This window comes from Podarcis gaigeae, assembly GCF_964106915.1.
Source record: "Podarcis gaigeae genome assembly, chromosome: 13".
NCBI lineage: Eukaryota > Metazoa > Chordata > Lepidosauria > Squamata > Lacertidae > Podarcis > Podarcis gaigeae.
In genome coordinates this window covers 47,123,239-47,149,198 of record NC_139689.1, presented here as the reverse complement: position 1 = coordinate 47,149,198, position 25,960 = coordinate 47,123,239, and the positions used below count along the sequence as shown (strand labels likewise).

General features: G+C 44.9%; 2 protein-coding genes across 4 annotated transcripts in view; one reads left to right on the top strand and one right to left on the bottom strand.

The window, feature by feature from the left end:
• Window positions 1-9,118, top strand: part of EIF2AK3 (eukaryotic translation initiation factor 2 alpha kinase 3) — a 39,767-nt gene extending 30,649 nt beyond the window's left edge. For both annotated transcript variants that reach the window (XM_083709125.1, XM_083709126.1), the window contains exons 13-17: window positions 932-1,706; window positions 3,971-4,138; window positions 4,659-4,760; window positions 6,543-6,605; window positions 8,066-9,118. In XM_083709125.1, coding sequence (XP_083565251.1) covers window positions 932-1,706; window positions 3,971-4,138; window positions 4,659-4,760; window positions 6,543-6,605; window positions 8,066-8,230 — 1,273 coding nt within the window. In that variant the 3' untranslated portion in view covers window positions 8,231-9,118. The remainder of the gene's footprint in view (window positions 1-931; window positions 1,707-3,970; window positions 4,139-4,658; window positions 4,761-6,542; window positions 6,606-8,065) is intronic.
• A 462-nt stretch (window positions 9,119-9,580) lies between these two features.
• LOC310830270 (histamine H2 receptor-like) lies at window positions 9,581-15,316 on the bottom strand. Of its 2 annotated transcripts, XM_083710049.1 has the most exons (4): window positions 14,998-15,316; window positions 13,780-13,956; window positions 10,466-11,441; window positions 9,581-9,957 (listed from the first exon to the last, which is right to left on the bottom strand). In XM_083710049.1, the coding sequence occupies exons 1-3, from the start codon at window positions 15,267-15,269 to the stop codon at window positions 10,778-10,780; spliced, it is 1,113 nt and encodes a 370-aa protein (XP_083566175.1). In that variant the 5' UTR covers window positions 15,270-15,316; the 3' UTR covers window positions 9,581-9,957; window positions 10,466-10,777. The 2 variants fall into 2 exon arrangements, 1 of the variants encoding a protein (XP_083566175.1); XR_014557513.1 differs by lacking the exons at window positions 9,581-9,957; window positions 10,466-11,441 and having other exon boundaries at window positions 13,850-13,956; window positions 14,980-15,105.
• Between the last annotated feature and the right edge of the window lie 10,644 nt (window positions 15,317-25,960).

Below are 25,960 nucleotides of genomic sequence, written 5' to 3'. Positions count from 1 at the left end.
GTGCCTGTAAGAAACTTCAAACAAGGCAAGACAGGTTGCTTACTTGTAAGGAAGATTCTTTGACTGTCTTCTGTTCAGTTACTCCTTGCCCCTGCAGGCTCTCTTTTCAGTTGGTCTTCACACTCCAGAAGTGTGTACTCAGGAATAGGAAGGCACTCACTTGCCTATCAAGGCACAAACGTAATGTAGTGAACTTCTTTCTCCAGGGAAGGGGTAACGATCTCCCACCATTTTTAGCTTTAGAAGTTTCCAAGATGCTGCTCTGCGGAGCTGCAATTTCTGTATGTGTACCTTTGCAGAAGGCCACTTGAAGAATGTGCATTACAGGTAAGTAACCTGCACTTAATTCCAATAGTTTTGAGAAGAAGGTGAATACGAGACACTGTAGACTTAGAAACTCCTTACAAGGCATTGACTTACAGGGGAACCTAGAACAGATTGGAGGCTAGGGATAAGCAAACATGGGCTACCTCAAATTTGTTTCTGCATAAAGTAAGTTAAAATTTTGATTATATTGCTTTTAAAAGAATTACCTGCCCTAGATTCTTTAATAGGGGGAGATTAGAAAAGGGGTGAGGATGAAACCTGATGTTGTGTCGTACCCAATCAGTGATGTGGTTTTCTGGAACATTTGGTGGTAGGTGTGCCACCTCACAGGGAAGTATCAAAAGCGTTCAGGGGGACATTCCTTGTTACACTGTCCATAGGTAAAAAAAGTAAAACCCTGATGGTTGAAAAAACAATGGCGAAAAAATATTTGATGGTGGTTCATAGTAGGTGGTGACAGTTTTCTTTGTTAGTTTAACTTGTTTATACTTCTATTTTGAGAAAGAAAATCCAAAGCTATGCTGATACTGTTCTTTAGGTAATGCATTTTAAAATGACCAAAAGTTTTGTAATGTTCTGTTCTCCTTTTTTTTTTTTAATTAAGTACTGATTGGCCACTCAGTTCTCCCAGCCCAATGGAAGTGCCATCATTTAAAATTAGAACTGAGCCATTCTCTGCAAAGGAACACATTGAAGTTATTGCTACATCTGTAGAAAGGAAGACCTTGCTTTCTGTTGGGATACCTTGTGGCCAATCGGATTCATCAGAGAGCCAGTTCTCCCCTTTGGAATTCTCTGCCATTGATAACGGAGACTTGAGCCAGTTGGCAGATCCTGTGTCAAACATGCAAGACAGCTTCCTTGCCGACTGTGATATGGAGGGTAGTACTGTAGATGAAAATGATCCTGGAAACTCCTTTGAACTTTGTCTTCCAGCCATGCCAACAGTGAGAGTGAGGGAGAGGACCTCTTCGTCTATTGTCTTTGAAGACTCCGGTTGTGATAATACTTCTAGTAAAGAAAGCAACACAGATGACTCGCTTGACAATAGCCACTGTGAGGATAAAGCAACAAGCACAAAAGGATCCAGTAACAAGAAGTCGTCTTCAACAAGCCCTTTGTCTGTTTCTCCACCAAGACCAACGACCTTAAGTTTAGACATCTCTAAGAACTCTGCGCAAAAAGCCATGCCTACCACTCCAAAAGTGTACCTTTACATTCAGATGCAGCTCTGTAGGAAAGAAAACCTCAAAGACTGGATGAACAGAAGATGTACGATAGAGGAGAGAGACAGGACAGATTGCCTGCTGATCTTTCTACAGATAGCTGAAGCTGTGCAGTTTCTGCATGGGAAAGGGTTAATGCATCGGGACCTCAAGGTTTGTACCGGAAAACAACACCGTTGACTATAAACTTTCAGTTCCTTAGCACAAGCTAGTTAGAAGTCTGCATGTGCATGCTTGGGAACCCCATGAATTGTGTTCATTGCTCTTTGCCCTTTAGCAGAGTATCAAATGAAGGTTTAGTGTGGCTGACCTAGAGTCCAAACTGGGAACTGTAGCACAGTGCTCCCACAGCAGTTGCTACATCTTCCTTGTGCAACTTCACTCTGTTTGATTTAAGATACAGTGGTACCTCGGGATACATATGCTTCAGGTTATATACGCTTAAGGTTACAGACTCCACTAACCCAGAAATAATACCTCGGGTTAAGAACTTTGCTTCAGGATGAGAACAGAAATCGTGCTCCTGCAGTGCGGCAGCAGCAGGAGACCCCATTAGCTAAAGTAGTGCTTCAGGTTAAGAACAGTTTCAGGTTAAGAACGGACCTCTGGAACAAATTAAGTACTTAACCCGAGGTACCACTATACAGCTTTTCAAGGAACTGCTGTTCTGACCTGACCTTAAGAAACCATTGGTCTCATTGAAATATACTTGATAGGATCTTAAGCAGTTGGTTACATCCATTCAGATTTCTTTCTCCATATGATTATTTCTTCTTGTGCATTCTACCTGCGTCAGAGCATCCTTCCTGTTCGTTAGTTGTAGATGTGTGTTACACAGGCAGCTTAAGCTTTCAGTTGTTCCCCTTTGTATATCTTTGCATGTCCCTTCATCCTCTAGCATGTCTATAAGCTGAAAAGAATCTGAGAAGGAGTATTTTCAAGGCAGTCTGATTTAAGACGGAGCTTAGTCAAATTCAGAGTCGACCCACTCAATACTTGGTGGGCCTTCTCTGAGTAGAACTAAGTTGACTACAATCCCAAAACTTGTAATAGCAGGTTCCCCATTTTATTGGGCACTAGAGTATTTATTTCTGGCTTATGCACTTACTAAGGCCTTAATCTAGTACTTAGGGAAAATATTAAGAATGTGTCAGGGTAATGATGAATACACCATGTCCTTGGTTTCTGTCCATTGGTCATGTACCATTTTCAATGCAGCAGGTGCCATTCAGGCGTCAGAAGGTCCCTTGTGGCCAAGAAGCAAACCAAGGCAAAACACTTCTACCAAAAACATTGCAGCTTAAGAGGGAGCAGCGGCGATCATCTTCACTTGAGAGCATTGTTGATTCCTTTGGTTTCTGCACCCTTTTCTGTTGCCTCCATGGAAGATTGCCCTCCACTGAAGAGAAGGCTTTGCAGTCTCAAAGGGATCAGCAATGGCTTTGGCAACTCGGATAACTTTTCCCCTGATCTCCCCTATGCTGCCCCCAGCTGCAGTGGCAGCTTCTTAATGCGAACTACCTTGGGGGTTGACATAAGGCAGAAAGGTGGTGGGTATGCTCTCAAAAGAGGGGGAAAGTTCCTTCAAGGACTTGGTTGCACTTCTGTGAGCTTGAGCGCAGGTACAATCCGGCCTATGAAACCAAGGAGTTTCAGTCACAGAGCAAACGCCAAGCAGGAGGAAGAGGGAGAAAGGTGTGTGCTTCTCACATCACTTCCCCATCAAAATACTATCCTTGTCTGGCATAATGCTGCCACTCTGCTTCTGCTTTACACCTGTAAAGTGTGCCACCACTGCTTCTATTTTATTTTGAAGCTGTTGTCCTGCAGCAAAGTCAACAGAATCTTCAGGATGGCTTTCAGATCAGCACATGTGTGTTTTACGTTTTGGGTAAACAAAGGCTATCTTTCACAAATGTTGAAGGTAAAGGTAAAGGGACCCCTGACCATTAGGTCCAGTCGTGACCGACTCTGGGGTTGTGGCGCTCATCTTGCTTTATTGGCCGAGGGAGCCGGCGTACAGCTTCCGGGTCATGTGGCCAGCAGGACTAAGCCGCTTCTGGCGAACCAAAGCAGCGCACGGAAACGCCGTTTACCTTACTGCCAGAGTGGTACCTATTTATCTACTTGCACTTTGACGTGCTTTCGAACTGCTAGGTTGGCAGGAGCAGGGACCGAGCAATGGGAGCTCACTCCGTCGTGGGGATTCAAACCGCCGACCTTCTGATTGGCAAGTCCTAGGCTCTGTGGTTTAACCCACAGTGCCACCCGCGTCCCAAATGTTGTAGGGCTCAGCAAATTAGGATAATGTATTGATGCAATTGAACAGGACCTGCTAGATGTGGACAGCAAGCTAGGTCTTACTTAATATATTGATTTGGTCCTCCACTTGCTCACCGGATCTGTTTTTCTTCTAGCCCTCCAACATATTTTTCACAATGGATGACATAGTGAAAGTTGGGGATTTCGGGCTCGTGACTGAAATGGACCAAGATGAAGAAGACAACTCTGTTCTAACACCAATGCCAGCTTATGACAGGCACACGGGGCAAGTTGGGACCAAGCTCTACATGAGCCCAGAACAGGTGCGCTCTGTGCCTTGGTTTTAATCAGCAGAGCTAAATGCCACTTTAATTTTTAAAACCTAGATGCTAGAACAGCTTATTGACTGTAAATATGAACTGTGAACCAGGAAGCTGGGTTTTTTAAAAATCTTGTCTCGGGTACAAGCTGACTGAGCACAAGGAGAAGGGGACGACAGAGGACGAGATGGTTGGACAGTGTTCTCGAAGCTACCAGCATGAGTTTGACTAAATTGCGGGAGGCAGTGGAAGACAGAAGTGCCTGGCGTGCTCTGGTCCATGGGGTCACGAAGAGTCGGACACGACTAAACGACAGCAACAACAACAATGAAATAATTATCCATTAACGTTTGTTAAAACCAGCTAAAGTTTATTAGATATCGGCTGATACACAGTTCGCTCCAATTCTGTATATTTTGTTGGGTTTGATCATAAACAGATGTAGGATGGAATAATTGTGACCTGTATGAGTTCAAAAGATCCAATTGCTTGACCACCACTTTTTTTGTCTTGAATTCTCTAGGTCTATGGAAACGCTTATTCACACAAAGTGGATATCTTTTCTTTGGGGCTGATCTTGTTTGAGCTCCTTTACCCTTTCAGCACTCAAATGGAGAGAGTCAGGGTAGGTACCTCCTGCTAGAAGCTATCCTTCTCTCTTCCCAGTGAGAAAGTAGATTTTAGCTTAGCAATAAGATTAAAGTTGGGTGTGCAGAATGCTACCTCGGGTGTTCTGGAGACACCATAGGCAGGGACACCCGTAAAAGTATGTTGCCATGTAGATTGTAGACTACGCCAAATGCTCAAACTGAGCCCAAGTTGGGGCTGGTTTTCATATCAGTTTTTTGTATTGTACACTTTTGAAAGCTTGTACAATATAAAGGGAATGATGGGTGCAATACCTATTTTGGGAAGCTTTCTTGCACCAGAAGCAAGATGTGACCTTTCATTTAAATTCATAATTTTAAATGCATATGTGTAATGATCTCTCCACCATCACCACCCCAAAATAAGGAGCACAACAGTGGGCTTTTGCTCTGGTAATCACTGGTCTTGATTTTGTAAATTCTTCTTTTTTAAATATGTTCGTCCACTAAAGGGAAACCCCCAAATGTTACATATAAAAGGGATACGAGCTTCCATGGAACCTGAAATGTGTACCAAACCCAAAAGCATTCAATGGGGGGGGGGGAGAGACTGGATCCAGCACACTGCCTGCTCCCCCCCCCCCTTTTCATTAAACAGCTCTCCTGGGCTGGCCATCCATAAAATTGTAGAGTTTGGGGGCACCCCAGAGGTCATCTGGTCCAACCCCTTATAGTTCAGGAATCTGAACTACAGCATCCATGGCAGATACTGTGACCACTTATTGGCGGTCAAATGAACTGCAAAGTGGGATGACACCTTACATTTTTATGTATCCAGGACAGGGGTCAGCAACCTTTTTCAGCCGTGGGTCGGTCCACCGTTCCTCAGACCATGTGGTGGGCCGGACTCTTATTTTGAAAAAATAATAATGAATGAATTCCTATGCCCCACAAATAACCCAGAGATGCATTTTAAATAAAAGGACACATTCTACTCATGTAAAAACACGCTGACTCCCGGACCGTCCATGGGCCAGATTGAGAAGGCAATTGGGCCGCATCCAGCCCACGGGCCTTAGGTTGCCTACCCCTGATCTAGGAAGACATACAATAACTGGAGTATTTTAATACAACTGTGCAGATAGAAATGTCCATGATTTCTATAATTTCTATAATTTCTCTGTTAAATATTTGCTATTTCAGTAGCAGGGCAGACCCTTTGGCACACAGAATTACAAACTTCCAACTGACAGGCCCTACTCTGGTGGTTTTCAATCTAAAACTCAATGTGTGATGGGATAAATAACAGAGGTAGTGCTATAATAATAACAACCGCAACAACAATAATAAATTTATTACTTATACCCCGCCTACTTTGCTGGGCCTCCCCAGCCACTCTGGGTGGCTCCCGACAGGATATTAAAAACACAATAAAACATCAAACATTAAAAACTTCCCTAAACAGGGCTGCCTTCAGGTGTCTTCTAAAAGTCTGATAGTTGCTTATTTCCTTGACATCTGAAGGGAGGGCGTTCCACAGGGTGGGTGCCACCACCGAGAAGACCCTCTGCCTGGTTCCCTGTAACCTCACTTCTCGCAGTGAGGGAACCACCAGAAAGCCCTTGGCTCTGCTAGAAATGCAGGGCAGCTTACATAGTTTAGGATCTGCATGATTCTGTGCACTGTGGAAAATGTGATTTCTGCTTTTGTTATCTAAAGAAGTACAGTTCAGGGCTTCAAGCTAAAGCAAGTGTATGGCTTGTAAAGAACAATGTTTCAAATGACAATACAACGGCTTAAATATTTTTTTCTTGTTACAGACATTGAGCGAAGTAAGGAACTTGACTTTCCCTCCACTCTTCATTCAGAAATATCCACAGGAGGTAAGTTTTAATATAACTTTGGTCTGGTTGCGTGGTTTATTTTCAAACTTTGCTTGGATTATAATTTTAAGCTGTGGAATTTTTTTTTTATCTTTGGGGATAACATTTTAACAAGCCAAAATAAATAATGGTGGTGCATCACTTCATTAGAAAATTCACATGCCTTATTGTGATTTCAAAGGGGAACGACTTTTATCATGACGTCAATTGATGTCAATGAAAGAAGTCCGTAAGATAATTAATGTTGAAAGGGATTCCATTGCATCTTATTTGGGCTTCATTTCTGGTTTATGCTTGCTCTCCTAACACTAGTACTGTGTGTCGTTAAATCGTTTATTTAAGACTGGCACCACATTAAAAGGAATGTATTTTGCCCACCGTTTTATTTGCTATGCACAAGCACTCCAGTCCTTTTAATTACTGATTAAGTATTCCCAGTCACATGCTTATGTAGTCAAAACTTCACAAGCCACACACAAGAGAGGAATTATCAGTAGACTCAGGTTGACCTTTAAGGTACAAAACTTCTGTGAGGAAAAAGTAAGTGGCCATATAATAAAATATTTTAAAATGCTGCCTATAGAAATAAGTGGAGAAATCCACAATATTAAGTTAACAGGGGCTAGGCACCACTGTGAGTTAAACCACAGAGCCTAGGACTTGCCGATCAGAAGGTCGGCGGTTCGAATCCCCATGATGGGGTGAGCTCCCGTTGCTCGGTCCCTGCTCCTGCCAACCTAGCAGTTCTAAAGCACGTCAGAGTGCAAGTAGATAAATAGGAACCGCTCCGGTGGGAAGGTAAACGGCGTTTCCATGCACTGCTCTGGTTCGCCAGAAGTGGCTTGGTCATGCTGGCCACATGACCTGGAAGCTGTACGCAGGCTCCCTCGGCCAATAAAGCGAGATGAGCACGGCAACCCCAGAGTCGGTCACAACTGGACCTAATGGTGAGGGGTCCCTTTACCTTTAGGCACCACTGTGTCCACACAACACCCAAATAACCCAAAAGTTAGAAGCATCAGCTCTCCTAATATTAATTAAATCAGTTTGTGTGGGTTCCACAAGCAGTTTTCTATCACGTTTTCTATCTTAGCTTCAGAGATAGAAATATCAGATACCTCCCTACCATTCTGTTGGGCAAAAACCTCCGTTAATTATAATTCATTTCATTGAGAAAATTGTTCATTAAAAAAAAAATCCCTTAGAGTTTTGCAAAGGAAAAAAGGAGTCTTAAGACCTCCAAGAGAAGTAAGTAATAAGTAAAATAGGTATTTAATCACTGGAATTTTAAAATAAAATATTGGGGTTACAATGAGCCCAAATTGCTTCTCAAATGCAGTGCAAAGAGAGTCTTTGCATTTCTTTTGTCGTCGGGGGGCAGACTAGAGCTGGGCACTGAGGATAACTGAAAACACCTCCACTGCCTGAAATCTCACAGATTTTCCCTATTTTCCATTTAGTATGCGATGGTAAAGCACATGCTGTCTCCAAGCCCCACGGAAAGACCAGAGGCTGCAGAGATCATTGAAAACCCTTTATTTGAAGATGTCGAGTTCCCAGCGACGCCTGTGCTCAGGCAAAGGTCACGGACAATGAGTACATCCGGAATGAAGCATTCAAGATAGCTGAGTAAACAAGATAGCACAATTATTATGAGCACACTGGACAGATCTCGGAGTGGTCACCCAGCAGGATAATCCAGCATCAGGCAATGTCACTGGAAGATTCCTGCTCAGAGCTTTATTTTCTCATTTCAGTTTTATGCACAAAATTATCATGGGACGAAGCTAATCGTTTCTGTTTAACGCTTTTCAGATGACTTTCACACCATAACTTGGCCTACCTTAGCTGCGACACACCCTTCGGTGTTTGGATTGTGCTAATATTTTCTAGGGAATTTGGAAAGGATGCCTATTATGTAAATAGAATTAAATTCTGTATTTTTATAGAACCAAGTGGTCTCTCTAACTCTGACATCTAGGTCCTGATTACATTCATTTAAGACATGAAGACCTTTAAAACAAGCTTAAAATATATTTTAAAAAAACCCTCTATATTTTGTCCCTGGAGGATAAAGTAAGAATAGTTTTACTATTGGTAGCCAGTTCTAGAGCAAATGGTGATTTGTTTCTACACAGTAGAAGTTATTGAAAAGTGTTTAGATGAAGATGGAAGAAGATTTAGTAATAAAAAATCTGGTTGAACCTGGGTTTGAATTACAACAATAACAAATTAAGCATTAATTCATTATTATTATTTTGTATTTCCTGGATGTAGCATCCACTGTAATCTTGCAGGCTTGTAGTAATCATTCTGACACATTTCTTTACCAGGATGTTATTGCTTAATAACACCCTTTTCTCACTGTAAATATGTTAATTTTATTTATAAAATGGCAAGATCAATCCATTTGGGTTGGCGGTGTACAGTATGCACTTGGAACAATTGTTAGGTGCATTTAATTACTGTGACTTTTTTCAAGTCTGATTTAATAAAGTCTTTTTTTATTTAGATCCAGTTGTTTCCCCCCCCCTTAAATAATAACCAGCGTAACTCCTTTTGCCATTTTCCATTGGCTGCAATCCAAAGAGCCATGCATCTTTGCCAAATATTTCTCTGTCTCACAGATGGATCGCATCCTTCACATTGTACCTAACTCTGAAGGGTTACCCAAGCCATACCAATCTCTTTTTTTGCAGGCTGCAATAGGAAGAAGAACTGAAAACATCCTGTAGCACACATGACCTTTTGGATCCTAGACAGTATATTCTGATTTCTGCTGCCATTTACGAAGTATAATGCAATTTACCGTATTTTCTGCTCTATAAGACTCACCTTTTCCTTCCTAAAAAGTAAGGGGAAATGTGTGTGCATCTTATGGAGCGAATGTAGGCTGCACAGCTATCCCAGAAGCCAGAACAGCAAGAGGGATTGCTGCTTTCCCTGCAGTGATCCCTCTTGCTGTTCTGGCTTCTGAGATTCAGAATTTTTTTTTCTTGTTTTCCTCCTCCAAAAACTAGGTGCGTCTTGTGGTCTGGTGCGTCTTATAGAGCGGAAATACGGTATAAAGTCTCTGCTGAACACCAACATGCCTACTAAGACCAGGGGGTTGACCAGAAAGGTCTTGATTTTGTGGTTAATCCTAGACCATCGATTCTCAAAAGTTTTCTGCAGTTGTCCCTTCAGAGGTTTAAGAAGGACACTAGTGGGGAACAAAAACAGACAAAAGGAATACCAACCCTACCTAGCCATTGATTCAAGCGGTGATTTAAGCTGGAGACAGCATTGAAAATAGCAGTGGAGAAACTGAACCAAAGGGAATAACAGTAGTGCAAAGGCTGTTGCAGACAACCTTTCAGAATGGCTGTGTTTTAAAAAGGTAAAGGGACCCCTTACCATTAGGTCCAGTCGTGACCGACTCTGGGGTTGCGGCGCCCATCTCGCTTTATTGGCCGAGGGAGCCGGCGTACAGCTTCTGGGTCATGTGGCCAGCATGACTAAGCCACTTCTGGCAAACCAGAGCAGCGCACGGAAATGCCGTTTACCTTCCCGCCGGAGCGGTTCCTATTTATCTACTTGCACTTTGACGTGCTTTCGAACTGCTAGGTGGGCAGGAGCAGGGACCGAGCAACGGGAGCTCACCCCGTCATGGGGATTCGAACCGCCAACCTTCTGATCGGCAAGTCCTAGGCTCTGTGGTTTAACCCACAGCACCACCCGCGAGGAACAAAAACAGACAAAAGGAATACCAACCCTACGTAGCCATTGATTCAAGTGGTGATTTGAGCCGGAGACAGCATCGGAAATAGCGGTGGAGAAACTGAGCCAAAGGGAATAACGGTAGTCATGGCAAAGACAACCTGTCAGAATAGCTGTGTCTTATAGAAAGCTAAAACCCAGGTCTGTAGTTTAATGGATCTAACTGGTACTCTGCTACATTTGGCACAGAAAGGGCTCAAATCCAGCCCCGGCTAGAATAATCAATGGCTTCTTTTGTTGGCATATTCTAGCTATTTCCCCCTGTAGCTATTCACCTGCTGCACAAGAAAAAACTTCACCATGCTTATGTTTTGCATTACAAGTTCAGCCCAAAACCCATTTTATATCTAGGGTTCCCATACTAAATGGTGAAGGATTCCAGTGACTCTCCTCCTGCCCACACGTGTAAAGACTTAATCAGAGTTGCAGAACATAGATCTTCTTTCCCCTTGCGCTCTGGGGTCTTGAGCTGTCTTTGTGAACGTCACTATCGAAACAGTATCCTCGCCCATGTCCACTTGAGACCCGCGCCTGCAGGTCAACAGCTTCTTCAAAGCTCGCTGAAAGTCCCGGTTGAGGAAAGCATAGAGCATTGGGTTGATTGTGGAATTGCAATAGCCCAGCCAGGTGATGATCTTGAAAGTGCCAACAAGAACTTTGCTGGTGGAATTGGCCCCTTGGGTGGCCAACCATACGTTGAAGACAAAATACGGCAGCCAACACAGTACGAAGACTGAGATGAGGATGCTGATGGTACGTGTTGCCTTGTTTTCCAGCTGCAGGCTGTTCTGGCGTTTACTCTGTGGGTGGTAGTGAAGGTCAAGGGTCTGAGAGACGATGCGGGAGGCCTTGAGTCTGGATGCGCGGTAGATGAAGAAGTACATACTGCACATGATGGCGAAGGGGATGAAGAAGGCCAGGGCTGAAGCTACAATGGCGAAAACCCAGTTGGTGACAAAGAGGCACTCTTTGCTCGCGTCAAAATCCACGCCGGGTATCTCATTCCAGCCTTTCATGACGGGCAAAAAGGAAATCAGGGAAGAATAGATCCAGACAGTGCAGGTCATTATGATGCACCTGTAAATGAAAAGAAAAGAATTCTTGGAATACCTGTTGCTACACCCCACTTGCTGTAACTGGTGCTTGAAGATGAGCCAATGCTTTTGGCCACATTGCGGATGGAAAATGAGGAAAGATCAGGATTTTTGATACATGCTTCTGCTCCAGGGTTGCCAAAAAGAAAATGTTGCTTTATTGTCTTTAGAATATTTGTCATACACAGTGGTACCTCAGGTGTACTTAATTCGTTCCGGAGGTCCGTACTTAACCTGAAACTGTTCTTAACCTGAAGCACCACTTTAGATAATGGGGCCTCGTGCTGCCAGAGCATGAATTATGTTCTCATCCTGAAGCAAAGTTCTTAACCTGAAACACTATTTCTGGGTTAACGTATGTAACCTGAAGCGTATGTAACCCGAGGTACCACTGTACAGACTGATTTAGAATGTTCAAGGATGTTCACGTTATCTTAGTAAAGTTGTCGCTGCCTTTACTTATCCTATACAGGCATTCTTCCCACTTACGCAGGGGTCACGTTCTGGGCCCCTGCGCACATAAGGGAAATCTCAAGTGGGGGTAAAGGTAAAAGGTAAAGGTACCCCTGCCCGTACAGGCCAGTCTTGACAGACTCTAGGGTTGTGTGCTCATCTCACTCTAGAGGCCGGGAGCCAGCACTGTCCGCAGACACTTCCGGGTCACGTGGCCAGCGTGATGAAGCTGCTCTGGCGAACCGGCACCAGAGCAGCACACGGAAACGCCATTTACATTCCCGCTCTAAAGCGGTACCTATTTATCTACTTGCACTTAGGGGTACTTTCGAACTGCTAGGTGGGCAGGAGCTGGGACCGAACGACGGGAGCTCACCCCGCTGCGGGGATTCGAACCGCGACCATGCGATTGGCAAGTCCTAGGCGCTGAGGTTTTACCCACAGCGCCACCCGCGTCCGTACAACTCCCCTCAAGTGGGGAGCAAGCCTCTAAACTCCCCTTGTTTCCCTGCTTTCCCACTCCCCACATAACACTTTTCAACTAGCCTGGAGGCCATGCAGAAAAGTGACTGCTGCTGTTGTGTCACCCCGCACATCGCTTTCTAGGCAGGGGGGCTCAGCAGCGTAAACTAAAGCCCTGCTGCGTCTCCCATCTCTTTGGGGCTTCCTCCACCCTCACTGAAGTCCTCTTCCAGCTCCGGGGGAGGAGAGATCGTCTCCTTGCAAGCCACAAAGACTGCACCTTTCCCACCACTTCCTGGTTTGCATCTATATATTTCCTGCTGCTGCACATATACACGGTTGCACATGAGTCAATTTTACATAAGTACAGCAGAAAGGGAGACTGAGGCTTAGTAGTTTGTCTGAAGCCACCTGTTGTTTCTTGGAAGAGAAAAGATTTGAAGCACCAACTTATTGGGTTGCAGATCGCTCACTAGCTTTGGGATTCAATTTCTGTAGAAGATCCTAATGTTTTTGAACCAGTTAAGTGATATGCAGCCTCCTTTTCTCAACCACAGAACCCTTTTAAGATCCCATGGCTGGCCATACAAGTTTCCAGCTGGCGATGAAGGCAAAATATATGCAATTCACCCTCAGACATAAGACTGCACATTATTATATTTATTATTATTATTATTATTATTATTATTATTATTATTATTATTATGCGTCCTATGAGGAATCCTGAAGCTATTTACGATATCATACATAAAACAGTTACATAGACAGTGGTACCTCGGGTTACATACGCTTCAGGTTACAGACTCTGCTAACCCAGAAATAGTACCCCGGGTTAAGAACTTTGCTTCAGGGTAAGAGCAGAAATCGGGCTCCGATGGCACGGCAGCAGCAGGAGGCTCCATTAGCTAAAGTGGTGCTTCAGGTTAAGAACGGATCTCTGGAACAAATTAAGTACTTAACCCGAGGTAACACTGCATGTAAATTTGACGACAGCTTATATATATTTGAAGCCGAAAGGTACAGTGGTACCTCGGGTTAAGAACTTAATTTGTTCTGGAGGTCTGTTCTTAACCTGAACTGTTCTTAATCTGAAGCACCACTTTAGCTAATGGAGCCTCCTGCTGCCACCGCCACATGTTTTCTGTTCTCATCCTGAAGCAAAGTTCTTAACCCAAGGTACTATTTCTGGGTTAGCGGAGTCTGTAACCTGAAGCGTCTGTAACCTGAGGTACCACTGTATTAATGAAATGGCTCTTAGGTTTTCACTTCCTCCTGAGTTGCAAGAGCAACAATGGCATTTTCTCAATCCTTAAAACCTGCAAATCAGGTTTTGCAACAGAAGCTTTGTCCGTGTTCCAAAGAGGCTTCGGCAGCTCTGCTCCAACAAGGGGGCCAAACATACTTGCCTTTGCCGCGACATCCTCTTCGAATAACGATAGGGTGTTACGACAGAACAGTATCTGTCCAGGCTGATGAAACACAAGGTGACGATGGAAGCCGTGCAGAACATGACGTCAAATGAGATCCAGACTTTGCAGAACTCTCTCCCAAACATCCAAATGCCAGTCACTTCATAAACGATGCTGAAAGGAGAGACCAAGAGATGAAGCTAAAGTCGATGGCTGGGGCCGCTTTGCTGTTTTCCTCCCAGCCTTCACATCACAACTATGTATAGGTTGCATAGAATACTGAACATAGGTCTAATAATAATAATAATAATAATAATAATAATAATAATAATTAAAAAAAAAATAATTGATTATTTATACTCCGCCCATCTGGTTCGGTTTCCTCAGCCACTCCCAACAGAATATTAAAAACATGATAAAGCCAAGTTACAGGGAACCAGGCAGAGGGCCTTCTCGGTAGTGGCACCCGCCCTGTGGAACGTCCTCCCACCAGATGTCAAAGAGAAAAATAACTACCAAACTTTGAGAAGACATCTGAAGGCAGCCCTGTTTAGGGAAGCTTTTAATGTTAAATAGGTTATGGTATGTTAGTGTTCTGTTGGAAGCCGCCCAAAGTGGCTGGCCAGATGGGGGGTGTATAAATAATAAATTATTATTATTATTATTATTATTATTATTATTATTATTATTATTATTATATCAAAAATTTAAAACTTCCCTAAACAGGGCTGCCTTCAGATGTCTTCTAAAAGTCTAATAGTTGTTTACAGTCGTACCTTGGATCTTGAATGCCTTAGCTCCCAAATGATCGAAACCCGGAAGTGCGTATTCCAGTTTCCAAACAATTTTTGGAAGCTGAACATCCGATGCGGCTTCCGTGGCTTCCGATCGGCTGCAAGAGCTTCCAACAGGAAGATTTAAAGACAACAGGAAGATTTAACAACAGGAAGATTTAAAGACGGAACTATTGGAAACTCAAAGCAGTAGAAACATAAGATGATTAGCACCCCACTGAACCTGAAGCATGGAAGCCCCAACAAAAATTTATAATTTGGCAGAATATTTGGGCTATATGATATGTATTTGTATAATTTGGAATACTTAATATGATTGGATTGGATTGTTAAAATGGAAAATTTCGTAAAAATTTTTTTTTTTAAAAAAAAGGTTAAACCCCAACCCTAGGAAGCAGCTTACCTTTGTCAGATTTCTTACCTAAATGGCATCACCAGGCAAGCCACAAGAAAATCTGCCATGGCTAAGGACATGATGAACATATAGGTGACTGTCCGGAGTCTCTTCTCCATCAAGGGGCAGATAAACACCACTGTGTTTCCCAAAAGAGTCGCCAAATCTATAAAAGTGAGTATCAGTCCGATTGCCACCTGCTGGAATCCAATGCCCGCTTCTGTCTGATTGGCGCCTGCTTTGACCAAGGACAAGGTGGCTGAACAGATATTGGATAGTAAAGAGATATTTATATCCATCTCTTCTCGTTGGGCTTAAAGCTGAAGAAACCAAGGACATCGAAGCCAAGTCTGTGAAAAGAGGGGGGGGGGGGAGACTGTTTTATTCACTAACAGAGGTGATTCAATATACAGTGGTACCTCGGGTTAAGTACTTAATTTGTTCCAGAGGTTCGTTCTTAACCTGAAATTGTTCTTAACCTGAAGCACCACTGCAGGTTAAGCTAATGGGGCCTCCTGCCGCGGCCGCGCCGCCGCACAATTTCTGTTCCCATCCTGAAGTAAAGTTCTTAACCTGAGGTAATATTTCTGGGTTAGCGGAGTCTGTAACCTGAAGCGTATGTAACCCGAGCTACCACTGTATTGAGCAACTTGTTGTTATCTATTCATAAAAAGGGGGACACAGGTGGCACTGTGGTCTAAACCACTGAGCCTCTTAGGCTTGCCGATCAGAAGGTTGGCGGTTCGAATCCCCACGACAGGGTGAGCTCCCGTTGCTCGGTCCCAGCTCCTGCCAACCTAGCAGTTCGAAAGCATGCCAATGCAAGTAGATAAATAGGTACCACTCTGGCGGGAAGGTAAATGGCGTTTCTGTACACTGCTTTGGTTCGGCAGAAGCAGCTCAGTCATGCTGGCCACATGACCCGGAAAAACTGTCTGCGGACAAACGCCAGCTCCCTGGGCCTGTAAAGCGAGATGAGCGCCGCAACGCAGAGCCTTCTGTGACTGGACTTAACTGTCAGAGGTCCTTTACCTTTACCGTGGTACCTCAAGTTACATATGCTTCAGGTTACAGACGCATCAGGTTACAGGCTCCGCTAACCTTGGGTTAAGAACTTTGCTTCAGGATGAGAAGAGAAATAGTGCAGCAGCAGCGCGGCAGCAGCAGAAGGCCCCATTAACTAAAGTGGTGCTTCAGGTTAAGAACTGTTTCAGGTTAAGAACAGACCTCCAGAATGAATTAAGTTCTTAACCCGAGGTACCACTGTACCTTTTATTCATAGAAATCTATTCAATTGACCAAACTGCGGGAGGCAGTGGAAGACAGGAGTGCCTGGCGTGCTCTGGTCCATGGGGTCACGAAGAGTCTGACACAACTAAACAACAACATTCATAGTGTGCACAGGATAACGGATGAAAGACTTTTGTGGTGAATGAGCCACTTCATCCATTAGTTAAAGGTGCAAGCTAGTGTTTACAGGTGTCTGCAAGGAAGGCCAAATAAAAGAAGCTTCAAATTACAGCAATCAGTCAACTGTATGTGGCACACCTCCTCAGCAGGAACCGGTCACGATGAGCAAGGAAACCCCTGTTTTCCTATTTTGTTGCTATTGTAGTGGGAAAGGAGATGGTGCTTTAATAACGTCGTCTCTGATGCCGTCGGCACCATGAATGTTCCTCTTTGAGGACAGCATCATCAGAGCAGGGCACAACACTGAATAATACTTGAAAATTGTAACAGAACCAAATCCACCACAAATCAAAATTTGGCTATCAAATTGGTTGTTTCTAGGCTGTAGATGATTATCCTTCACATCAGGAGAGCGTGGAGGACTGGCTCCAAGATTTGGATGGAAAAGAAAGATACGATTCTGTCCTTCGAATGAAATACTGCTGGCTACATTAGGGACAGAGAGCAATTCAAAAAACAAAATAACCAACCTCCAAACCTGCTGGACCTTTGAGAATATGTATGCTTCTAAGCTTTGCTCTTTTTTGTTCTTCTTTTCTGACTCGTACGACAGCCTTTGAAGTTTCATGTTTGCAAAACTTCCATATACTTTAGAAGCGGTCAAAATGCCCAATATTTTTGGATATTTGATTAAAAAATGCACAGCTCTACTCATCTTCTGTTTTTCAGTACATAACATCGAAACAACATCTACACAAATTCCTGTAATGTACAACGTTCCTGTTACAAACTGGCGTCCTCCTTTGCCATTAATCTGAATGGTAAAAATCAGACGGAATTTGAAAGAAGGAAAATACACATTCACAATACACTTCCAGATAAAATCAGCACTGGGATGGGAAACTAAATACAGCAACGCAATGACAATGAAGGAATGACAAGGGGACTCACCTTTCTCTTGTCTCTTTGGTAATGATGGTATTACATTTTTAAAAATCTGATTTCAGCACTAGGCTGTTCTCTGCCTTGCCGGGAAAAAGCAGAAAGCATGATTAATCCACCTCCTCTGCAACAGAGTTGGTTATAATCTGATATTTCTCCCAGCGCTCATTTGAAAAAAGGATGGGGAAAAACTTCCACTGCCTACACTTCCTATGCCGGCAGCTGAATCGAAGAGATGAAGAGTCGGGTGGTTGGGAGGTATAAATACAAGCATCTTTTTCAAGTGACTCACACCAGATCATCACAAGAGGACCTGTTTCCCTCAAAGGTACGATCTCTTGCCACAAAAGGTTTCCCTGAATTCACATGCACAAACACCGTCTTTCTGTCAACATTGGAAGTTTAGTTTAAAACAAGGCCCGTACTTTTAACAGACTATATATCTAAAAGGTTTCCCAGTAGTGATGTATGGAAGTGAAAGCTGGACCATAAATAAGGCTGATCGCCGAAGAATTGATGCTTTTGAATTATGGTGCTGGAGGAGACTCTTGAGAGTCCCATGGACTGCAAGGAGATCAAACCTATCCATTCTGAAGGAAATCAGCCCTGAGGGCTCACTGGAAGGACAGATCCTGAAGCTGAGGCTCCAAGACTTTGGCCACCTCATGAGAACAGAAGACTCCCTGGAAAAGACCCTGATGTTGGGAAAGATGGAGGGCACAAGGAGAAGGGGACGACAGAGGACGAGATGGTTGGACAGTGTTCTCGGAGCTACCAGCATGAGTTTGACCAAACTGCGGGAGGCAGTGGAAGACAGGAGTGCCTGGCGTGCTCTGGTCCATGGGGTCACGAAGAGTCAGACACGACTAAACGACTTAACAACAACATATCTAAAAAGAATGGGAAGAGAAGAGGAAAATTAGGAAATCTGTGTGCTGACTTTCAGTTACTGTGTCTGGAGATCTCTCCTGAAGGCCGTATCCTGTCCACTCCAGTAGAAACAGGAGTCAGACCTGGAGCGAGCAAGAATAGGGTCTCCTCCCCATCACTTGTAGCCTGGGGTGTCTGGACATTTCGGAGAGGAGCTTTTGATGGGAAGGAATGAACCCAATTTCTCTGTTGCATTTCTTCCCAAATGCCCCTGTTCCTCTAGAAATTCAAGGAAATTCGGAGGCAAAGATGCACACAGCATTGTTAGTATATAGCATGTAGTTTGGCCCTTGAATATAGACCACTCTACTTCCATAAGGGGGACGTGGGTGGCACTGTGGGTTAAACCACAGAGCCTAGGGCTTGCCGATCAGAAGGTCGTCGGTTCAAATCCCCGCGACGGGGTGAGCACCCGTTGCTCGGTCCCTGCTCCTGCCAACCTAGCAGTTCGAAAGCACGTCAAAGTGCAAGTAGATAAATAGGTACCACTCCAGCGGGAAGGTAAATGGTGTTTCCGTGTGCTGCTCTGGTTCGCCAGAAGCGGCTTAGTCATGCTGGCCACATGACCCGGAAGCTGTACGCCGGCTCCCTCGGCCAGTAAAGCGGGATGAGCGCCGCAACCCCAGTCGTCCATGACTTGACCTAATGCTCAGGGGTCCCTTTACCTTTACTTCCATAAGGAGGGGGCATGATTCTGGGGGGTTTTGGGGGGGCATGAAAAATATAATGGAAAAATGTGCCCACTTACTGAGACCCTCCTTGCAAATTGGGAAAATATGAGAAGAATGCCATCTTCATATTTGCTGCGTTTAATGTCTGTTTCTTATAACAAATTTAACTAAATCCGCTACTAGGAGATAAGCTGCTGATGCTCCAGTCCTTTGTACCGTATTTTTCACCCTATAGGATGCACTTTTTCCCCTCCAAAAATGTAGGGGAAATGTGTGTGCGTCCTATGGGGCGAATGCAGGCTTTTGTTGAAGCCTGGAGAGCGAGAGGCGTCGGTGCGCACCGACCCCTCTCGCTCTCCAGGCTCCAGGAAGCTATCCGCAACGGCAGCCTGCAGCATGGAGCACTGGGTGTCCTCCGGAGGTGTCCGCAAGTCTTGCGAACCCGGCGGGAGTTCCCCCGCAGCTGGGGGGGGGGGGCAATAAAATTTTTTTATTCATTTCCCCCCCAAAAAACGAGGTGCGTCCTATGGGCCAGTGCATCCTATAGGGCGAAAAATACGGTAGTTATCTGGAAGCCAGACCCACTGAACACAATCGATAATTTAGAATCCTAAAACTACCTACTTTCATCCTGTTACTGGAAACCCTACCAGTATAAAATCATGCAAACCATTTCTTTTTATCATTTACATAACTGTTCTCTTCCCTATTTAACAGACTGTTTTCCATCTGGCTTATCCTCACACTCATTTGTTCTGGCAATGGGTTTGCTGTCCTCTTCAAATTTTTTTGGAAAAAGGACCCAGTTTGTGGCCATTTTCCAACTGAATTGCAACGCCATCCTTCGTTCTGGCACCTGACCAATTGCTATTGATGCACCTGGGCAACCGAATGATCCGTGAGACGGTTTGTTAACTGAGTGCACAGGGATCTTTTACTTTAAAATATGGTCATCATGGTTCATTCAGGGATAGACTGCAACTACCTATGTAAAGATCATCACAGAGAAAGAAATCAAGGACAGGTTGTTGGCAAAGCTGTCAGAAACGATAGAATGCAGAAATTTTCAATGGGAAATTCAAACAGAATGCTTTTAGCTGCAATTGTAGGGCCCCCTAGGATGAGGTCCCATGGATCAGAGGATCTATCAGATCACACCTCATAGAAACATCTGATGCTGAGGAGTTGAAAAAAAATGCCTAAAATCTCATTAATGAAAAAAAACAAAAACCCAGAGGCTTACTTACTGGGCCTTTTAGGAAAAGAAATACCGAAATTGAAAAAAGAATTTTCTTAAACGAGACCACCGCAGCTAGGATAGTAATAGCATCTAAATGGAAAGCTAAAGAACTACCTACCAAGGAGGGATGGATGGATTCTCAAATTAAAAGAATATTTAAAATTGGCTAAATGAACAGCATCTATACGACAGCAGTCAAGTCATAAACTAAAAAATGAATGGCAATGCTTTGACGATTATATGACAAAATATTGCTCTAAAAAAGACATTGCAATATGCTTAGACTAAGAATGCAAACGCATCAAAACAATAAATTATCAATCGCATATGTATATGTAGAGAGAAAATAAAAACAATCAGAATGCAATGATAAGGGTAAAAGAGTAGCAGTGGAGGGAAGTCAAACAGGGCAGCGGGTTCATTTTATTTTGTTTATGGTTTTTCTTTTTCTGGATATTTTATAATGATTTAATGTATAATGATTTAATGTTTATTTTCTGTTATGTATTATTTCTCTTTTTTATTAAATTGTATGACAGAAAATCTAAAGAAATAATAATAATAATAATAATAATAATAATAATAATAATAATAATAATAAAATAATAATAATAATAATAATAATTTATTATTTATACCCCACCCATTTGGCTGGGCTTCCAGTAATGCGTCAAACATTAAAAGCTTCCCTAAACAGGGCTGCCTTCAGATGTCTTCTAAAAGTCTGGTAGTTATTTTTCTCTTTGACATCTGGTGGGAGGGCGTTCCAGGGGCGGGTGCTACTACCGAGAAGGCCCTCTGCCTGGTTCCCTGTAACTTGGCTTCTAGAAGCAAAGGAACCGCCAGAAGGCCCTCGGCACTGGACCTCAGTGTCTGGGCAAAACGATGGAGGTGGAGACGCTCCTTCAGGTATACTGGACCGAGGCCTTTTAGGGCTTTAAAGGTCAGCACCAACACTTTGAATTGTGCCCGGAAACGTACTGGGAGCCAATGTAGGTCTTTCAAGACCGGTGTTATGTGGTCTTGGTGGCTGCTCCCAGTCACCAGTCTAGCTGCCGCATTCTGGATTAGTTGTAGTTTCCGGGTCACCTTCAAAGGTAGCCCCATGTAGAGCACATTGCAGTAGTCCAAGCGGGAGATAACTAGAGCATGGCTGGTAGGGTCTCAGTCTGCGTACCAGGTGGAGCTGGTAGACAGCCGCCCTGGACACAGAATTGACATGTGCCTCCATGGACAGCTGTGAGTCCAAAATGACTCCCAGGCTGCACACCTGGTCCTTCAGGGGCACAGTTACCCCATTCAGGACCAGGGAGTCCAAGAAAGAAAGAAAGAAAGAAAGAAAGAAAGAAAGAAAGAAAGAAAGAAAGATCAGATGCTCTCGCTCAGCCAGCATCACTTCACTGACAAAAGGCCATGGCAACAAAGAGCAGCTTAGATTTGAAATCCCTGCAGCTGCCTGACATACCCCAAACCAGATATTTCATGTGAAGGCAGCCTCCAGGGGATTGAGTGGGCGAGACCAATAGTGGGTCCAACGGTCAAGAAAGCGGTTTCTGCATGTACAGTGGTATCTCGGGTTAAGAACTTAATTTGTTCTTGGAGGTCTGTTCTTAACCTGAAACTGTTCTTAACCTGAAGCACCACTTTAGCTAATGGGGCCTCGCGCGTCGCCGGCGCCCGATTTCTGTTCTCATCCTGAGGTAAAGTTCTTAACCCGAGGTAATATTTCTAGTTTAGCAGAGTCTGTAACCTGAGGTATCACTGTATTGTAAGGGGAATCTGGGGCTCATCAACCTGGCAAGGAGACTCATCTAGGAGAAGGAAAACTCTTGATTCTAAACCTCCACTGCCTTGTGGGACACCTTCAGGAGAAGAAAAGGCCCAGGAGTAAACCCTACACGAATCGGGAGTGGAGTCCCTAAAGTGCTGGGATGGTGCCTTGGAGGCCTCCTTCAGGCAACTGTTGTTGCCAAGCTGGCGCCAAAATATTGCTCTGCTTTCCTTTGGACCACATTGATGAGGCCAAGGGGGCGGGCAGGGTGGGTCTTGTTTGTATGGGTGGCCCAGGACCTCCATACACAGCAGTTTGACTTCACCCCTGGAGGCACACTCCATTGTCTCTCAAGACAGACGGATGCCAACGACAAATAAATGGAGGAGAACATGAGCGTTCCTCCACACTCACTCCTGCCTTGCCAGCAAGAACTCAACAGGACTTTCAGTTCCTTCCCCAGTAAGATTTATTATTTATTTCTACCCTGCTATTCAATGAATTTTCAAAAACCGCTGAAATGAAATATGTTGTTGTTGTTTAGTCATTTAGTTGTGTCCGACTCTTCGTGACCCCCTGGACCAGAGCACACCAGGCACTCCTGTCTTCCACTGCCTCCCGCAGTTTGGTCAAACTCATGCTGGTAGCTTCGAGAACACTATCCAGCCATCTCGTCCTCTGTCGTCCCCTTCTCCTTGTGCCCTCCATCTTTCCCAACATCAGGGTCTTTTCCAGGGAGTCTTCTCTTCTCATGAGGTGGCCACAGTATTGGAGCCTCAGCTTCAGGATCTGTTCTTCCAGTGAGCCCTCAGGGCTGATTTCCTTCAGAATGAAGAGGTTTGATCTTCTCAGTGGCGTAGTGTGGGGGGTGCAGGGGGGGCCGGCCGCACCGGGCGCAACATCTGGGAGGTAGGGTTAGGGGGCGCAAATCCACGGGTTAGGGGGCGCAAATTACTTGCCTTGCCCCGGGTGCTGACAACCCACACTACGCCACTGGATCTTCTTGCAGTCCATGGGACTCTCAAGACTCTCCAGCATCATAATTCAAAAGTTTCAATTCTTCGGTGATCAGCCATCTTAATATAGCCAGTAAAATACATTTTAAAAAAGAAATTGAATTAGCTGCTTGCCCAAAATATTTTGTGTGTTATTGCCAAGGGGTGAACAGAGTGGGGGCAGCCAGCATGATATACTCCAGATATTGTGGACTTCACCTCCATCAGTCCTAACCAAGGAATGATGGGAAATTGGAAGCCAACATTGCTTGGAAATCTGCAAGTTAGCTACCCCGGGTGTGGAAGGAAGAACTAAAGGAAGAAAGCTGTTGGCACAGAGCTTTCGTTAACTGCCGCAAAATAATTTAAAGGCCACTTTGAAGCAGCAGGAACAGAAATAGGGGCATCGTAGAGGAGAAAAACCTTCACAGAACCAAGAATAGCACAAATGCCAGCATGTCTGAGGAATAATAGCATGAACTCGAAAGAGATGCAACAGGAAATTGAAATAAAGCAGGCAAGACAGGATGTTTGGAGCAAAAGAAATCTAATAGAAGGGCTTCCAAACCTGATTTCTCTCAAGGTTCATAATTTTAAAAGATGAAACTGAGAGCATCTGGCAGTGCAGAATGAACCAGGAACCATGAGGGGATTTTAAAAGGCAAAATATTTTCCCCCTCTTTCATTGCTGCATTGCAAGGAGTTGGACTAGATGATTCTTGGGATCCTGAAATTTATTAGAGTCCCGGTGGCGCTGTGGGTTAAAGCCTCAGCGCCTAGGACTTGCCGATCGAAAGGTCGGCGGTTCGAATCCCTGCGGTGGGGTGCGCTCCCGCTGCTCGGTCCCAGCGCCTGCCAACCTAGCAGTTCGAAAGCACCTCCGGGTGCAAGTAGATAAATAGGGACCGCTTACCAGCGGGAAGGTAAACGGCGTTTCCGTGTGCGGCTCTGGCTCGCCAGAGCAGCGATGTCACGCTGGCCACGTGACCCGGAAGTGTCTCCGGACAGCGCTGGCCCCTGGCCTCTTGAGTGAGATGGGCGCACAACCCCAGAGTCTGTCAAGACTGGCCCGTACGGGCAGGGGTACCTTTACCTTTACCTAGTGATTTCATGCTCTTTGTTGCAGCTTGTAAAACAGTGATTGAATTGCCCCCCAAACCTCAGGCTTTTATATACCACATTTTTTGCACCATAGGATGCACTTTTCCCCTCCTAAAAAGCAAGGGAAAATGTGTGTGCATCCTATGGAGCGAATGCAGGGGGGAGGCAGGCGGGAAAAGCCCCCAAGAACCGCACACAAGCTCCGTGCGCTCTTGCAGGCTTTTCCACAGGAGGGAGAAGGGACTGACTGGCCGCATCAGTCCCTTCTCCCACCTCCCAGAAAAGCCAGGAGAAGCTGTGATCTCTTTAAAGGGGTTGCACGGCTTCTGCGGGCTTTTGCGAGAGGTGAGGGAATCCCCCACCTCCCAGGAAAGCCCTGCGCAGCGTCTCCCGACAAGGAGAGGCTGCACGGGGCTAAAGGGGAAGCCAAAACAGTGAGCGGGATCCATCCCGCTCGCTGCCTTGGCTTCTTCCATAGCTGCGCGCAACCCCTCCGGCAAGGAGAGGCTGCATGGGGCTATGGCTTCTTTAGCCCTGTGCAGCGTCTCCCGGCAAGGAGAGGTTGCGTGGGGCTAAAGAGGAAGCCAAAACAGCGAGGGGGATCCATCCTGCTCGCTGCCTTGGCTTGTGCCATAGCCGCGCGCAACCCCTCCGGCAGGGAGAGGTTGTGCGCAGCCTGTACGCTGCTCTTTGGGGCTGGGGGGGGGGAAAATATTTTTTTTCTTGATTCCCCCCCCCCTAAAAACTGGATGCGCCCTATGGTCCGGTGCGCCCTATGGTGCGAAAAATACGGTACATTATTTACACAATGAGTCCCGTCTGATTGGCTGATTCTGCTTCCCTCCTGGAGCCTGATTGGTCTTCTCCTGCAGGCCAATCAGTTGTTGCATTTGAGGATCCTACTTGCCTATTGTTCTAGGATCCAAGCTTAGTACATAACAGATCCCTTCCAACTCTGCAATTCTATGATTTCTGAAGGGTGGTGTCCTTCCCTTTCTTTGCCAAGCAAAATGATTTCTCCCTCTCCCCCTACAAGAGAGCTTTGAACCTTTGTCACACCACAGAGCTCTCTTCACAGATTCGAGACTGAGCGATGGTTGGCCATAGTGGTCAGGTCCAAAGATTTTTTTTAAAGAAGCTGTTGGATAATCGCCTCTTGAAGAAGGCCTGGGAAGACTCCCTCACAGAGGGAAGCGTTCACCACCCTGCAGAGCCCATTAACCCAGCCCTTTCTGGCTCGCTTTTATGAGCCAGGATGGGCAAGGAGACAGGTTTCGCTCGTCCAACCAGCCTGTCCACATCTTCGGATGTAATTGTATGAATTTTTGCTCTTCACAAAAAAACACCTCAAGGCCAAAGGACCAAACCATGTGAGATACCACAAATCCATGGCTGTCTCTTCCACAAATAAAAAAATTACACTGGGCTGCATTGCGACTGTGGGGGGCAGTTTAACCCTTTCACCCCATTCCATTTTTCCAGTAAAGGTTGCTGCCAAAACAGCTACTATTTGCCTTGTTAAGGACTGTGCATTCAGAATGGTAAACATACACTTTCTCTAAAAATAGCAGCGGGGGGGGGGGGATGTGTGGCATCAAGCTCTTCCCCCAATGTTCTGTTCCTGATCCAAATCGTTCCTGCTCTGCAGTTGCTAAATCTGAAAGAGATGGGAATTTCAGTCTGTGCCCAAGGAGCCTCTGTTAATTTCCAGTCTTAGCATCTCTTGCAGAAGTGGCTGCTTATTACACGGAAAATACCTTAATAACTGTTGGAAAAACAGCTTTGTGATTCCTTTAAACAAGGTACAGTGCTACCTCGGGTTAAGTACTTAATTCGTTCCGGAGGTCTGTTCTTAACCTGGAACTGTTCTTAACCTGAAGCACCACTTTAGCTAATGGGGCCTCCTGCTGCCGCCGCGCTGCCAGAGCAC